The 11,538-nt window shown below is 54.8% G+C and overlaps 1 protein-coding gene across 3 annotated transcripts; it reads right to left on the bottom strand.

Moving 5' to 3' along the window:
• Positions 1 to 354: 354 nt before the first annotated feature.
• Positions 355 to 6,913, bottom strand: ORMDL3 (ORMDL sphingolipid biosynthesis regulator 3). 3 transcript variants are annotated; one of them, XM_032429155.1, is made up of 4 exons: positions 6,783 to 6,913; positions 3,276 to 3,475; positions 2,404 to 2,555; positions 355 to 1,988 (listed from the first exon to the last, which is right to left on the bottom strand). In XM_032429155.1, the coding sequence occupies exons 2-4, from the start codon at positions 3,447 to 3,449 to the stop codon at positions 1,853 to 1,855; spliced, it is 462 nt and encodes a 153-aa protein (XP_032285046.1). In that variant the 5' UTR covers positions 3,450 to 3,475; positions 6,783 to 6,913; the 3' UTR covers positions 355 to 1,852. The 3 variants fall into 3 exon arrangements, with proteins under 3 accessions (XP_032285046.1, XP_032285044.1, XP_032285045.1); XM_032429153.1 differs by having other exon boundaries at positions 3,276 to 3,470; positions 6,783 to 6,877; XM_032429154.1 differs by lacking the exon at positions 6,783 to 6,913 and adding an exon at positions 6,204 to 6,402.
• Positions 6,914 to 11,538: the final 4,625 nt, after the last annotated feature.

The following is an 11,538-nucleotide window of genomic DNA, read 5'->3' as shown; positions in this document are numbered from 1 at the left end:
ACCCCTCGGGACTCCGGCTTCATTCCCGAGTCACTGAGCCCCTTCCTGGCCACGACAGCCCGGCGCAGCCAGCCCCAGGAGACCAGAGGTGTAAGTTCAGACAGAGGAACCGGCAAGAAGGTCAGAGAGCAGAACCCTGCCCTCTGGCCTGCAGCTGCCTCCGCCAGTTCCCTCCCAGCCCCTCCGACTCGCTCTGCCGGGGAGGGCGGCAGCAGGAAGAGCCGCAGCCCCAGAGCCCCGGCCACCATCTAGGCAGAGGGTCCCGATGCTCGCACACTGGCCTCAGCAGGAGCTGTGGCCCAATCTCCTGCCCCCTCCCCCGGGGCCCTCCAGGAAGCAGCCAGACTCAGGGGAAACAGAAACACATTGTCCTTTATTTGCGTTTCTCAGAATACTGTACAAAGGGAGTAAAAATCCTATTCACACATTGCTTAGAAAGATTTTGAGGTGAAAGTTCCCTATGATACATGGGGTGGGGAGCAGAGGAACCAGGAGGCAGGAAACGGGACCAATGACCTCCCCTCCTCCCTCAGGGCCCTGGGAGGGGGGGCATGGGCACCCACACCTTTTCAAAAGTAACACAGACCCTGGTCGGATCGGGCAGGGGAGAAAGCAGCCCCTCTCCAGCCCACACTCAGGCCCCTGCCCCACATCTCCCGCCCCCAGGTAAGGAGACAGCGCCCGCAGGTCACTCCTGGCTCCTTCCGCTACCCTGCCTGGGCGGGGACCATTCTGTGGCCCATGCCCCCCGTTTGGGGGTGGCCCCAGAGCCCCACAGGTACACGCCACACAAGAGGCCCTGCACCAGCTCCAGCCTGCATGAGGAGGTTATGAGGCGGAGGATGCAGAGGGGCCCTAGCACTCATCACATGTCCCAGTCTCCCCACGCCCCTCACACCACCACACAAGGCAGTGTCAAACTGGACCGGTGCTAACGGTGCCTCACAGGCCTCTTCCACCCCTCCCCACCCCTCACACTAAACCCCCCACAGCCTCCTGTCCTATTATCACCGCCAGGCTGTGGGGAAATCTCTGAGCCTGCCCCATCCTGTCCACTTCCCAAAGACTGAGGTTAGGTCTGGCTTCTATGCCCATCCTCCTCCCTCACACCCACCTCTGCTGCTGTGTGGCCCCTTCTTTCATGTCTCAATTCTCCATCCCCACCCCTGCCCCAGCCGCCCTCCCCACCTCCACCAGGGCCAAGATGAGAGCGGACGCAGCCCCCTCACCTCTGGGACCAGGCCATCCCCACCCAGCCCCACCATCCCTCTCCTTACCCTCCCCACTCCAATCCAGTACCCAGGGTGGGTGGTAGGGGAGCTGCCAAAAGCATGAGACTTGCAAAGGACAGTTCTCTACCCAGAGGGATGAGGCACCGTCATGCGCTGGCTTTTATATATATGAGCACACACTGTCATCCTAAAGACTTAAGAATTAAAGTGAAACCATCCAGAAGCTGTACCGTCCCCCCTGCTCCCCTTGCAGGGGTTAAAGTGCTTTAGCAGTCTGAGGATGAGCAAGTGAGCAGGGGATTTCTCTTGTCCCAACCTCACAGGTCTGCATTCAGCCGGGAGCCCAGCCCATTCCATGACTGCCCCCACGAAGTCGCTATCCAAAAGGCAAAAGGAAAAGATCAAAAAAATCAGAAAGGGTCAGAGACCTGGGGGGGCCCACCCGAACCCCACTACAAGCTACTTCAAGTCGGCTACCAGGGGAAGTGAGGGGGGAAACTAGGGCCCAGAGGCTCGACCCCCATCTCTAGCAGGATCCAGAGGCTCCTTCTGTCTTCAGCATCACAGCACAGGCTTCTACTCCTCCCCCTGCCAGCCAGACAGGGGAAGGGGCTGTGCCCTCAGTACTTATTGATTCCAAAAATCCGGACTCCGTGGAGCTGGGGCAGCTTGGGGATGAGCACACTCATCAAGGACACAGTGTTGAGGATGAAATGGATCTGGTCATACTTGGTATAGAAGCTGGTGAGGAAGTACCTGGGTGGGAAGGTTGGGAAGAGGCATAAGACTCTGTTTGGAGGACCCCTTCCTCCCTCACTCCTAGGTGGGGAGTGGCAGATCCCTGATAGCTGAGGAGTTATGGGAAAGACCCCCAGAACAGAAGCAGGGTGGCAAGATCACCCCGTTAAAGAGGTCCCTCCCAACCCAGTCCCCTTGCTTGACCCCAGGTCTGTGGGCTTACATCACTGGCAGGCAGGAAGGCCCATTTGGTGAAAGACAGGGCCAGGGAGGCGCAAGGCCTGAGCCCAGCAGAGGACCCGGGGATACCCAAAGTCCCTTCCTCCGCCCATGCCAAAAGCCAGAGCCGGGGGCAGGTTTAAGCCTGGCAGGGCCCAGGGTTCCCCAGGCCCTGGCCTGCCTGCTGGCGTCCTTCTCTACTGAAGGCACTCACAGCACAATGGGTGTGATGGTTAAGAACTTCCGAGACGCTGTGAACTGGACCCCATAGTCCATCTGCTCCCAGTGGGTTAGCAACCTCGCCTTGCCCTGGTCCGGAGTCTCGAAGGGTGTCCCCTTCACCGTGTGCAGGAAGATGTACATGCCCTGGAGGGAGGGGCCTTCGTTAGAGGACACAAAAAGCAAAAGGCCCTCCAGCTCAGCTCCTCCACCCCAAAAACGTGGGCTCTGGATTATGTGGAGCTGCCCTCTGAAGGGCAGAGGGCTGTGGGCTGGAGGTCAGGACTGAGCAGCTGGGAGCCTGGCAGGAGACAGAGGGGACCCACAGGGTGAGAGGGCAGGCCTGGCATGAGGATAAGGCATGGGGAGAACTTAGCTGCAGAAATGCCCCTCTGGCCCAGTGTGAGCTTCCCTGTGCCAGAGAGCTGGGGACGAGCGGATGGCCCCTGCTTGCCTGCCAGAGTACAAGCTAGCAAGCAGGGGCCGAGGGAGCAGAGGGGCTGGAGTAGAAGATGGCTGGAGATCTGGACTCGGGAGAGGGGCATTTCTGTGCCAGGCTGGGCACCTGGGTCCTGGGGACTCTCTGGAGCCCTTAGTTCAGCTCCTAGTCGCCCTCCCTCCAGGTCCCCAAGCCACCCCGTGCTGGAAATGTGCACAAATCTGCAGGTTGTCATCCTCAGAGTGCACGCGGCTGGAACCCAGAAGTCGGGAGGCGGCAGAGATGAGAGATGCATCCGGGCTCCGGTGACAGATGTTGTCAGCACGTGACCCTGACATCTGGCCCACGTCTGGGGGGGCTCCTCCGACTCCTCAGCCCCACCAAAGAGCAGCCCACATGGCCCGGGCAGGCAGCAGGCAGACCCTCACCATGTTGTGGATGAGGTTGGTGAGGGTCCAGACAACAGGGACGCTGACAAAGGGGATGCTGAGCAGCACGACATGGAGAAGCCCGATGGCCAGCACGTAGGACAGCCAGATGCCGCGGCTGTTCATCACCCGCGTGTTGGGGTTCACCTCACTGTGCGCCGTGCCCACATTCATCCTGCCGCCCCTCTCGTGCCACTGCTCTGCAAACAAGCAGCACAGGTGAGACAGGTCACACCACTTTCCCTGCCCCCTCACGCCGCCCAAATCCCTCAGGGAGGGAGGCTCTGCTCTCCCCAAGAACTCCCGGCAGTTCGGCTTTGATTCTCAAGCAAGGAGGCCCAAGAAAGGCTGTGTGGACTTAACTCCATTCATTTCCCACCGCTCTCAACTGGGATAAACACCAGGCCGCCCTACACGTCGGCCAACCCGGATGGTGCCCCTCCAGGCACTGGGACTGCCTGGGTGGATAGGTCATCAAGAGGCATCCAGCCCAGAGCAAAGAAACCACTGCCTGTTCCCCAATCTCATCTTCCAGAACATTCCCATGAGGGTCCTCTTCCCACAAGGTCCAGGGGAGGGGAGAAGAGGCCTGTCCCCTCAGAATCACACAACATAATCCCTCTGGACTATCTTGCTGAGGGCCTGATATGCGGCATCTCCTAACTCTGAGCTCCCTGCACCACCAGAATGAACAAAAGGGGGTGGGGCCCGGGAGAACAGGCAGCAGTAGATGCAACATATAGGGGTCATTGCTTCTACTCTCTCCCCTAATTCTCCAATCCTGGATTTCTCCCAACCCTGATCCAGGAGAACTGACAGAGTGGAAAGAGGGAGAGAGGGAAGAAAAGAGAAGACAACAGACTACGGACAACCTCTGCCCAGACTTGGAGGCCTCTTTCTTGGTGACACAAAACAACCCAGGCAAGATGTTTTATCCTTTTGACAGCCACTAAGGCTAACCCTTGTGATGCCACCCACTCTGCTGCCAAACCACCAGTGCTCTTTTCCCCACCATCAGAGGGGCGAGGATGGAGAACGCGGCCAACGTCTACAGCTCCCACGAGTCGCTGAAATCCACATCAACACGCCCCTCCCAAGGACACAAAAACCACCCCTGCGGCCTGTCTCCTGCCCCCTTTCCTCTCTGCCTGGCCCAGCCTCACCTCAGCCTCTTTCCCCAGCACCTGCACCATGCTTTCCCTTGCCCACCTCCAGTGGCAGAAGTCCTGCAGCAGGAAGAACCAGGAGGGCTGCCCTTGATGCCCCAGAAACAATGCAACCCAGTTGCATTTCTGGATGCACAAAAGGAGGGGAATGAGCAGCCCCTTGTCTAGAGCTCGGCTGTCCCCAGATCCCTAAGGGCCCTGGAACCTGCAGGAGGTGGGAACAGACTGCCTTTGTATTGGCTCACCTCCCTAGGTGAGGGCGGGTCCTGCCTGATAAAGACCTTAGGTCATCACCATGGAAACAACCCTATCTTTCCTGGGGGTGCAGAAAGGGGTCCCAGATGGGGGTATCCGGAAAGTACAGAGAAGGCCATCTCCCTCACCCTGCTGCAACAACCCCCCTCAGATTCCGCTGCTATCTATCTCTGGGTAGGATCACAGCCAAGCCTGTGTGGGAGCCAGGATTCTCAAGGATCGGTTCCTTACTTCCAGAATAATGAGAACAAGTTTCCTCTTCTCAGGGAGCTCTAGGCTAAGAGACCTCAGGGGAAATGTGACCCACAACACACCTTCCCAACATGCAAACATGCGTGAGATGGCCCAGGGTGCATCCCAGAAGTAATGCTCCTGGGGCCCATCAGCTCAGCCCATTAGGCCGGATAATTGGGCCTAACAGAAACCCAAGGAACTAGAAAACCGGGACTGGCTCGGTTATTTACCTTCCCAGGGCCTTGGAGCTTCAGTTGCCCTAACACGGCTCCTGGGACACGTACTACGCAAAGGCCTGGGGCGCTGGGGAGCTGGCTAAGAAGTAAGGCCTCTGAAGGACTTACTACTAAGGAGAGAGGCAGAGCTCCCCAAGTCTGACCAGAAACTGCTGTCCCTCCCCATTTCTCCCTAACCTAGATAAACAAAGGTGTAGGAGTGCAGAGACCTGTAGCTGTCCCTGGTATTTTGTCTAGCAGTACCAAGGGCTTTGCTGAATCCCAGATCATCCTACACTTCTTTCTTGCTGAGACAGGGCATCCAATGAAGATCAATGAGTCTAGGAGGGGCCTAGACTTAGGACCTAACTGGTACCCTCGGAAGCATCTTTCTGAAGACCGCACACTAGTTGCCCTGACAGCAGAAATCCCAGAAGACCCCCCAAAAGACAGAAGAAATCAAGAAACTAAGAAAACGACTGGCAGCCAGAAAGCACTCCTAAGAGGTTTGTGTGACTAAGGGTACATACCACTTCCATTAGTAAAACAAAACAAAACAAAAAACCCAATTGCCCCTCGCCCAGAGAGAAGAAATGGGGAGAAGAGCCTGGCAGAGGCAGAGTGAGTCTCCAGCGGCTGAGGCTGAAAAGTTCTGTTGCCCTAGCTGGCAGGGGGCTGCCCTGGCACTGCCTGATGCGGTTTCATAACCTGCCTCAAACCAAAGCCTGCGGCAACTCCGTTCTGTTAACTACTTTCTTGCTGGTACCTCTTTTCTACTCCTTCCCTCCCTTCCCCCGCCTTGGCTCCGCACACAAATATCCCTGCCCAACCTGTCAATCTGGCACCTAAGCCTGGGCCACAGTGCGCCCCAGGACAGCTGCCAGGTGAGCGCTTCCCATTCTTTCCCCCAAGTTAGGGCAGCCCTTTAAGCAGCAAACCTTTTGCCTTCTAGAGGAGGAGCACAAAACATCCAAGCCCAACGGGGAGACCCTGGCAGCATTCCACAATGCCATTTTCATCGGGCCCACCGCCCAACCCGCAGGGCCACAGTCGCTCACCTCTCAGCTCGGGCCCTGCCTCCCGGACTCGCGAGGGCCGTGGGAATGGAAAGACGGCGAGTACCGGGGCGAACCCCCACTAGCTGGGGAAGAGGGTGGAACGAGGAGATGGAGTCTATGCTATTGTTGGGATTTTCGGCGCGGGACCTCAAGCCGAAGAGGGGCCTCCCGCTCCGCTCCCCAGCCTGGGACCTCGCACTCGGAGCCCGGCCCAGCCCGGCCCGGCCCGGCCCGGCCCGAAGCCCCCCCCCCCCCCTCCCGCATTCACCCAGCCCTGGAGGCGGCGAAACCTTTATCCCCGAAGCCAAGCCTCTCCCCGCCCCCCCCCCCGGCCCGAGCACTCCTCCCGACACCCTAGACTCGGTCTCCCCCCGCCCCCGCCACTTTCCTCTGTGGGCATCCCTTCGGCTGATGCACCCCCTCGACTGATGCACCTCCTCCCACCTCCGCTCACCCTGCCCAGGTCCCCTTCAGCCCGGGGCGCTTCCCCAGCAGCCCCCACCTTCTTTCCCGCCCCGCCTCTAGCCCCAAGAGGAGGCTCCCGGTTCGGCCACCCCGAAACCGCTAGCCCGGACTCACCGTACAGGGCCGGCGGTGTAGGGCCCAGGAGGGGTGCCCGGGGGCCGGGGCCGCTGCTGCTCCAGCAGCTGTAACAACCCGCGGCGGCAGCCACCCCGCTGGTAGCTCCGGCCGAATCAGCGCCCCGCGCCAGCCCCCATAACGTCACTGCCCGGCGCCGGCCCGCCAGGTGCCTCCTGGGAGTTGTAGTTTCTCCCTTTGCCCGCGTACGGGCCCTCCCGGTGCCTCCTGGGAGTTGTAGTTTTCTCCCCCGTGCTGCAGTCTTGGCCTCGCTGGGGCCGCAAGGCCAGACGTTTCAATAGCAAGCGAAACTAACAATCAGATGGGACTGCTTTGGCGTGTAACAATTCCTGCTTTTGCGTCCGCGCGCTTCAAGTGCGGTTTACTCTTGCCTGGTTTTGAGATCAGGAAATTCCGTTTTAAGTGACTTGCCATAGGTCCCTGCTTGGGTCCCAGCGTGGACCAAAACCCGGAGATTCTGACCCCACGTCAGAGTTTTTTCATACACCTCGCTGGCTCTGCCCTGGCCATATATTGGCTCCACGAGAAACAGCCTAGCCGGGTCCATTGCCCCGGCAGGCCCTCCTGGAAGCTGGCTTCTCACAACGTTGGTTAGGAGCAGAGTTTGGAGGGCAGAGAATGCAGCCTATGGACAGCATTTGTCCAGAGGCTGGCTACCCTTCAGTTAACTTGAGCCAGGCTGCCAGCCCACATCCTCGGCCGTCCCACATTAGGCTTCAGAAGAGGCCACGTGTCTTGGGAAGACTCCATGATAAATCGTTAGGAGCCTGAATTCTAGTCCCAGGTCAGCCTGTGTGGCTTTGGGTGGGAGGCTCCACCTCTCTGGGCCACAATTTTCTCGGCTGCATGCCCCATAGTCAAGGGCACAGATTTTATTGCCAGGCCAGCATAACATAGACACTCCTTTACCAGCAGTGTGACCCCAAGCAAATAACTTGTCTTTTTTTTTTTTTAAAGATTTTATTTATTTATTTGACAGAGAGAGAGAGACAGCTAGAGAGGGAACACAAGCAGGGGGAGTGGGAGAGGGAGAAGCAGGCTTCCCGCTGAGCAGGGAGCCCGATGCGGGGCTCGATCCCAGGACCCTGGGATCATGACCCGAGCCGAAGGCAGACGCTTAACGACTGAGCCACCCAGGCGCCCCGCAAATAACTTGTCTTAATCTCCAATTCCACATCTATGAAACCCTGTCTCCAAGGTTGTGCAAATTCAAAAGAATGTAGGTAAAGCACCTGTTGCGTTGTAGGAAGCTATTCTGTAGGAGGTTGAACTAAATGGCCCTGAGGTCTCCTGGGTCAGTCCCACTCTCCATGTCACCAAAAAGGCCTTGTTTGAGTCATTTTCACTGCCTCCACCCAGCTTCTAAGTCCACTCTGAACCGCAGGGCTGGAAGAGCAGGGTCAGATGACGTCATGACATGCCAGCCTGACTGGCTGTAAGTACACCCTGATTGAATGTGAGGGGCCAGAAAGGAGAATGCTGGCCCAGGGAAACTGGGGAGCACTTCCCTGAGACCTCACCTGCCCTTCCCCAGGCGACTGCCAGGAAACAGTCATCACAAAGCTGGAGGGGGCCCCCAGAGGCACCTAGTGGGAAGCAAGTGGATATCTGAACCACTCAGAGCAGAACAGGAAGCTTCTCAAATATTTCCAGGGCCAATGGCCAAAGAGCACTCATCCCAAGACTTAAATAATCACCCCAGAGTCTGAAAAAGTTCTACCTTATACAAAAGTTTCTCCTGCTTCGTGGGAGCCCCTTTTTTATAGTCAGCCTTCTGAAGACATAAGCAAACTGAGTGTTGGCCTTTCTACAGAAACCTCCCAGCATTGAGGCAAAAAAGATGTCTTATTTTTTCCAAAGTGAGCCTGCTTGATTCTTTTGACTCTTCTCTGGAATTCTTCCATCATCCCTCAAGTTGATCGAGCTCTCTGGATCTTTGCCAGTTTCTTCACATCTCTGTGAAGTTCAATGACCCAGACTGGATCCACGTCTCAAATAAGGGCCTGACTAATGCATAGTCTAACAGAAAGATTACCCGACATGCCATGCCCTATTAATAACTCCTGTTATCGAGTTGTTGTTTTTTTTTTTTCACAATGGGAATGAACAGAGTTCTGACTCACTCTAGGTCTGTGGTAAATTGTAGATCCTTTTTTGCTTAATTTAGCCTGAGTCCCTGTCATCATCTTTCTCCTTCTTTAGCTCTCTGCCTTCGTAATTACCCTGTCTTTACCAAACATCCTTCAGCCATGAATAGGCCTAAGTACTGTTCATAATGCGTGACAGCACTCTTATGTGGTGCTGGGGAATGCACAACCCCTTGAACAAACAACTGGTAATATGTGCCAAGAGGCTGAAAAGTCGCTCGGACCTTAGGGGCATGATTACATTTCTGGTAGCATATTCTAAGGAAGTATATCCCATGTTCATTCCTGCATTGTTGTTTTTTTATAATAGTGGCAAACAGAAAGCAACCTAAATGCCCAAGAAAAATACTATGGAGGGGCGCCTGGGTGGCTCATTCGGTTAAGCGTCTGCCTTTGGCTCAGGTCATCATCCCAGGGTCCTGGGATCGAGTCCTGCATTGGGCTCCCTGCTCAGCAGGGAGCCTGCTTCTCCCTTTCCCTCTGCCGCTCCCCCTGCTTATGCTCTCTCTCTCTTTCTGTCTCTCTCTCTGTGTCAAATAAATAAATAAATAAAATCTTAAAAAAAAAAAAGAAAAATAGTATTTCCATTGGATGGCATAGTGTGGTTATGGCACAATTAGTGGTTCTGGAAAACCATGGGGCAGTATGGGAAAATGTTTGCTAGGTTATATGAAAAGATCAGGGGGAAAAAAATAGCATGAGTATTCCCTGGGGATGCAGTCAGCAAAACCTAGGGGAAAAAAACTAGAACAAACATCCAATCCCTTAACAAATAAGTTAGAAGGGAAAAAGGAGAGGGAAAGACAGAGTAAAACAAATTAAGCAATATATCAACCAAAGGCCATATTTGGATCCTGATTCAAGCAAACTAACTTAAAAAAAAAAAAGATTTTATTAAGTTATCGGGGAAGTTTGAGTACTGATACTTAATATTGATGATATTAAGGAATAATAATTTTTAAGGCATGATATGGCCTTGTGGTGATTTTTCTAAATAAAAAGTCTTCCTTTTCTTTTGGAGATATATACTAAAATATATGTAGAGGAAATGAGTGATGACTGGATTTGTTTCAAAATAATCTGGGCTTATGGACTTGGGGGGATACAAGAAACAAGATGGGCCGTGAGATAATTATTGACACTGAGAGATGGGGACATGAGATTCCTTATATTATTTTTTCTACCACTTTATGTTTGAAACTGTCCGTAATAAAAGCTTTTATAGGGGCACCTGGATGGCTCAGTCGTTAAGCGTCTGCCTTCGGCTCAGGGCTCCCTGCTCAGTAGGAAGCCTGCTTCTCCCTCTCCCACTCCCCCTGCTTATGTTCCTACTCTCGCTGTGTCTCTCTCTGTCAAATAAATAAATAAAATCTTTAAAAAAAAAAAAGAATAAAAATAAAAAATAAAAGCTTTTGTAAACCTGCATATGCAGTAACGGCGATGATAAGAAAAAACAGAGCAACACCGTTAGACCCTGGCACCAGACTGCCAGGGTTCAACAACCAGCTCCTGTACTTACCGGCTGTGTGACCTTAGGGAGGTCACTGAACCTCTCTGTGTTTCAGTTACCACGTTTCTAAATGGAGAGGGGGATGATCATGATCACGCCCACCTCATGTCGCTGTGAGGATTAAACGGCTCCATCAATGTGAAGCACTTCTAGCAATTCCTGGCACCTAGTAAGTGCTCTGTGTTACCTTTTATTAATCCAGTCTACATTTGAATGGTGTTTGAGCATCTACTTTACTAGGCCGTGGAAATCCAACAAAATAAAAACAGATCTTGCGTTAAGATGGAGGGGTTGGGGGCGATCTCCTTCATGCTCTAGTTTCAAACTTTGTGTAATGCGAGATTATGAGTTTTCAATTTTTAATGAATGTGCTTGTATTTTGAAAACAGAGGAAGCCACTCTCAGAGGCTCTCCTGCTCTCTGGGAGCTCCTTAGTCTGCTGAGATAGACACATTCCCCAGCCTTGGTGTTTCCATCTGGCAGGGTGGCGAGGCCTCTGCTTGCCACAGATAGAAGCGTGTGGGTCGAGATAGCAAACAGGGGCGGGGTCATAAGCTGGGAACGCATTCCCGAGATGATGGCAGTGGTGGGAAGTGAGGAGGTGGGGGGTCAAGAAACAGAGCCCCTTTCCCTGACCGCTGGGGGGTGGGGGGAAGCAGGGTGCCCCTCCACTCCTACTACCCCCTCCTCCCCTCCAATTCATTCTTTTTACTGCCCTGCTTCCCCTACCTCACCTCCCTCCTTCCTGAAGGAAGGTCACACCTAGACCAAGTGCAAAGAAGAAAAGAGCTGTTTAGTTCATGGGCAGTGGGGTTTGGGTTTGGGTGGGGGGCACCCCAGGCCTGGGGTGGCAGCGGTGGGGAGGGGGGCAGTGATGCTGAGCAGACAAAGAAGCACTGAGTGAGAGCTACTGAGCTGGTGAGAAACAGGGAGCATTGCCAGGGGGGCCTCACTCTCCGCCCCGCACCCAGCCCTGTGGTTGGCTATTTGGGGCTGGACCCGGCCAGGGCCTCCGCCTGGGAACCAGAACCTCCGTCTGAGAACCAAGAGCAGGGCTGTTCTTTAGACACCCCTCTAT

The sequence above is a fragment of the Phoca vitulina genome, unplaced genomic scaffold, assembly GCF_004348235.1.
Source record: "Phoca vitulina isolate PV1807 unplaced genomic scaffold, GSC_HSeal_1.0 scaffold40, whole genome shotgun sequence".
Classification (NCBI taxonomy): Eukaryota; Metazoa; Chordata; class Mammalia; order Carnivora; family Phocidae; genus Phoca; species Phoca vitulina.
This window is presented reverse-complemented; position numbering and strand designations above follow the sequence as displayed.

Coding starts and splice junctions, on each gene's coding strand:
- ORMDL3 (XM_032429155.1), bottom strand. CDS start 3,449: ATGAATGTGGGCACGGCGCACAGTGAGGTGAACCCCAACACGCGGGTG. Junction 2,556..3,275: donor CCAACCTCATCCACAACATG/GTGAGGGTCTGC, acceptor CCCTCCCTCCAG/GGCATGTACATCTTCCTGCA. Junction 1,989..2,403: donor ACCATCACACCCATTGTGCT/GTGAGTGCCTTC, acceptor CTTCCCACCCAG/GTACTTCCTCACCAGCTTCT.